Genomic DNA, 3609 nt, shown 5'->3' with positions numbered 1-3609 from the left:
TGTTTATAAATCAAAATGTGCCTCCACTCAAGAATCCTTCCATTTTTTTAAAGCTTTTTTTTCCCACATTGGTTCTCACAGCCCAAAGCCTCATGAATAAGTATCCTAAGGGTTAAAGGAATCTTTTCCTCATGCGGCCTTACAAGCTGGTGTCTTTCTCTGATCCCCTGTTGGCTCATAGCAGCTAATTACAGTTTGCATTCTCCCTCCCCCAATGCCTGAGCAGCACTCACATCAATATTTTCCTCTGGGTCTAAAACTTTGGAGATAGCACTCCACTTTCTCCCCAAACATCTTTCCATTCCCTATATTTCCCCAGGAACAACTGGGTGTATCTATTAAAAAGCAGGGCTGTTTCTCAAAACATCTAGGAAAAGGAATGAGGAGCCAGGCACTTGTCTTCCCCTCATTCTTCACTCTTCCCCCCACAAACCAGGAAGAGAAAGGTTTGTAATTCCCCACAATAATTGCATTTTACATAGGGCTTAATGCTACTTGGGCAGGTAGATGGTACAATGGATAGAGTTGCAGGCCTGAAGTCAGGAAGACTCATCTTTCTGAGTTCGAATCTGGCCTCAGACACATACTAGCTGTGTCACCCTGGGCAAGTCACTTAAATCTATTTACCTCAGTTCCTTATCTGTAAAATGAGCTAGAGAAGGAAATGGCAGACTACTCTAATATCTTTGCCAAAAAAAATCCCAGATGGGTCACAAAGAAAGAGTCTGACACAACTGAACAACAATAATGCTACTTATTGCCCAGTAGACAGATAGGTATTATGTGTAGTGTATATGCTATGTGCACAGATAGATATAAAAATTAATGCATGATATTATTCTGAGATGGGAATGGTATGGGTAAAGGTAATTATGATTTAATTATCCTTTAATTATCTTTGTCATTGTTTATTTATACACAGTAACAAATGTAAGCTATTAATTCAACGTACCACTTTCAATCTTTAGTCATTTGAGAAAGCACCAAGAAGATGGGTGAGCTAGATCATTAGATAACACGAGGGGGTAAAAAAAAAATGAAGCCCAGCTAGAAGAAAAATAAGGGTGAATCAAGTTAAAGTTTACCATTAACTAAACATTTAATTGGTATTTGTGGTATGTTGTCTAATATTTAACAAGAGGGAGAATGTGGGGAACAAGATGAATTCAACAAAAAGCTGTGTTCTAGATTTTGTAAAATCCTGTTTTAAGAGGAAAAGGGAAGGGGGACGAAATTAGTCCATGTTTATGGATCAAATAGTTACAAAATATTAACAACTGGATGCCTGAAAGATGTGTTATTCAAATAGCTGCAAATCACTCATTTTCCCTACAGATAATAAAAGCTTCTCTCAGCAGTTACATGGCAGACTTCAGCTCTGGCATTCTCTCTCCTTCACTGGCACATTTATTGCAATGACAGCTGCTATCAGTGGGTGGTGTCCTGGGCTTTTGGAAGACACAATAAAGTGGTTGTAATCTTGTGTATGTTTCTGGGAAAAGCCCTTTGCCTGTGGTTTGGTATTTTCAGTATTTTGTGCCCTCAATGGAACCTTAAACTGAAGGCCAGAATTGGAATAGAGGTGCTTCGTTTTCTCAAATTATTTTCTTAAAAGGAATTTGTAGTGACGAGGTTATTTGTTTTCTCCCAGGTGGTTGGCATTGGCTTGACTCACCGAATGAAAGACAACCCAACAAATGAGTGCCACTGTCTTATCTCTGAAAAAGATGGCTCTGCCCTTTGGTCAACACCTCCTTCTAATTAGCTTCTTTGGCTTCTTTGCATACAGCAGCTTTGTAGGAGGTCAAAAAAACAACACATTGATTTTTACTAAGGAAAACACCATTCGAAACTGCAGCTGCTCTGCTGATATACGGGATTGTGATTACAGTTTGGCTAATCTGATGTGCACTTGTAAAACTGTTTTACCCTATACGATAGAGCAAGCCAGCTATGAGAGTGATCTGACTATTTGGTTCACAGACACCACTGCACTGGGCTTCCTACTGAATTTTACATTGGTTAGGGACCTGAAGCTTTCTCTATGTAGCACAACTACCCTCCCAACAGAATATGTGGCAATCTGGGGACTGAAGAGGCTTCGAATCAACACAGAAGTCAAGGATCAATTCCCAGAGCAAAGCTTACTGATACACAACAGTGGTGACAGTGATTTTAAGGAAGAGAAGCCTAAATGGCCCACAGACAGGCAAACATTTTTATATGTTTCATTCCTGGATACAGCTCTTTTCAATGGGGAATCATCTTTGAAATCATACAGCATTGAAAATGTTGCCAGTATCACAAACAACTTCCCTTACCTTTCTTACTTCAAAATGTTTTCCATCCCAAGCAACAAAAGTTATATTGTTACATTCATTTACTGATATTGTACTGTGATCAATTTCAATGGATACGTTAACAAAATATGGTTAATCTGTACAATGTATGTCATTAAGGGATTTCTGACCTTATAAATACCCACTTACAATTAACCCCTTCTTTCCCTGCCAAGTCACCAACATTTCCTCCAACCCACACTACCATCAGGCTTCTGGGGAAACATGAGACCATAGACCTAGAGCTGAAAATTACTTCACAGGCCATCTAGTCCAAGCCCTTCATTTTATAGATGGGTAAGAAACCTAGAGAGGTTAAGTAACTTGACCAAAGTCACACTGGCAGTGTCAGAAGTGGAATTTGGACCCAGGTCTCACTTGATCCTCAAAACAGCCCTGGGAAGTGGCTACTATTCATTTTCATTTTACAGCTGAGAAAACTGAGGCAGATATATGTTAAGTGATTTGCCCAAGGCCTCACAGCTAATAAGTGTCTAAAGCTGGATTGGAACTTGTGACTTCCTGACTCCAAGTTCTATCTGCTGCACCACCTAGCTGCCTCTAACTGCCTTTGGCTCCAGAGCCCATGTTCTTTCCATAGTACCATGCTTGCCATTAGAAGCCATTTAGAAAAAAAAAATGGAGCTTTTAGAGACATTATGAATCTAGAAAGGGAGAAAGAAAAGAAGCTATGAAAAAGAGGAAAGGCTTAGAGAGTTGAACCAAGAAAGAGACTACCAGAATATATTTTAAGAACTCTTCCACTCTACAATTTCTAACAGCCTGCATTTCCACCAATAAGAAACAAATTTGAATTTACAAACTCCTCTCTTAAAAATGCTGGGAGGTAAAGGACCAAAGCACCAATCACATATGACTATGAATAGTGTGTTCAATCAGATTGCTTTCACCCAAATACCTAGCTAAAAATAACTGCAGAGGGAAAGAGGTGGGTTATGGTGCAAGAGAGGTAAGTAATGGTGGAACATAATGCACTTTGGAGATTAGGGAAGGACTGGGTAAAGAGCCAAAGTGGAGGCTCCTTGAGTTCAGGGACCACTTTAAAGGGAGGTCATTGGGAGAGGAGAGAGGCTCAGAGGGAGGTGGGAAAATGCTCAACGCAAATTTTGCCCATTTAATCATTTTGGCCAGAACTGGCCCCATCCAAGAAAAAATGGAAGAGGATCTTTTCTTCCTTCCCCCTTCATCCTGTATCATATGACTAAGATGCTCTCAGAACCAGTAAGTAGGCCAATCATATTTGTATGTA

General features: G+C 39.8%; 1 protein-coding gene across 1 annotated transcript; it reads left to right on the top strand.

Annotated features, from left to right (window-relative positions):
- The first annotated feature begins 1657 nt into the window (after nt 1-1657).
- Nucleotides 1658-2387, top strand: C2H21orf62 (chromosome 2 C21orf62 homolog). Its single transcript, XM_036747485.1, has one exon. The coding sequence runs from the start codon at nt 1698-1700 to the stop codon at nt 2385-2387; it is 690 nt and encodes a 229-aa protein (XP_036603380.1). The 5' UTR covers nt 1658-1697.
- The last annotated feature ends 1222 nt before the right edge of the window (nt 2388-3609 follow it).

The sequence above is a fragment of the Trichosurus vulpecula genome, chromosome 2, assembly GCF_011100635.1.
Source record: "Trichosurus vulpecula isolate mTriVul1 chromosome 2, mTriVul1.pri, whole genome shotgun sequence".
Classification (NCBI taxonomy): Eukaryota; Metazoa; Chordata; class Mammalia; order Diprotodontia; family Phalangeridae; genus Trichosurus; species Trichosurus vulpecula.
The sequence above is the reverse complement of the archived record's forward strand: the minus strand, read 5'-3'. Positions and strand labels throughout refer to the sequence as shown.

Coding starts and splice junctions, on each gene's coding strand:
- C2H21orf62 (XM_036747485.1), top strand. CDS start 1,698: ATGAGTGCCACTGTCTTATCTCTGAAAAAGATGGCTCTGCCCTTTGGT.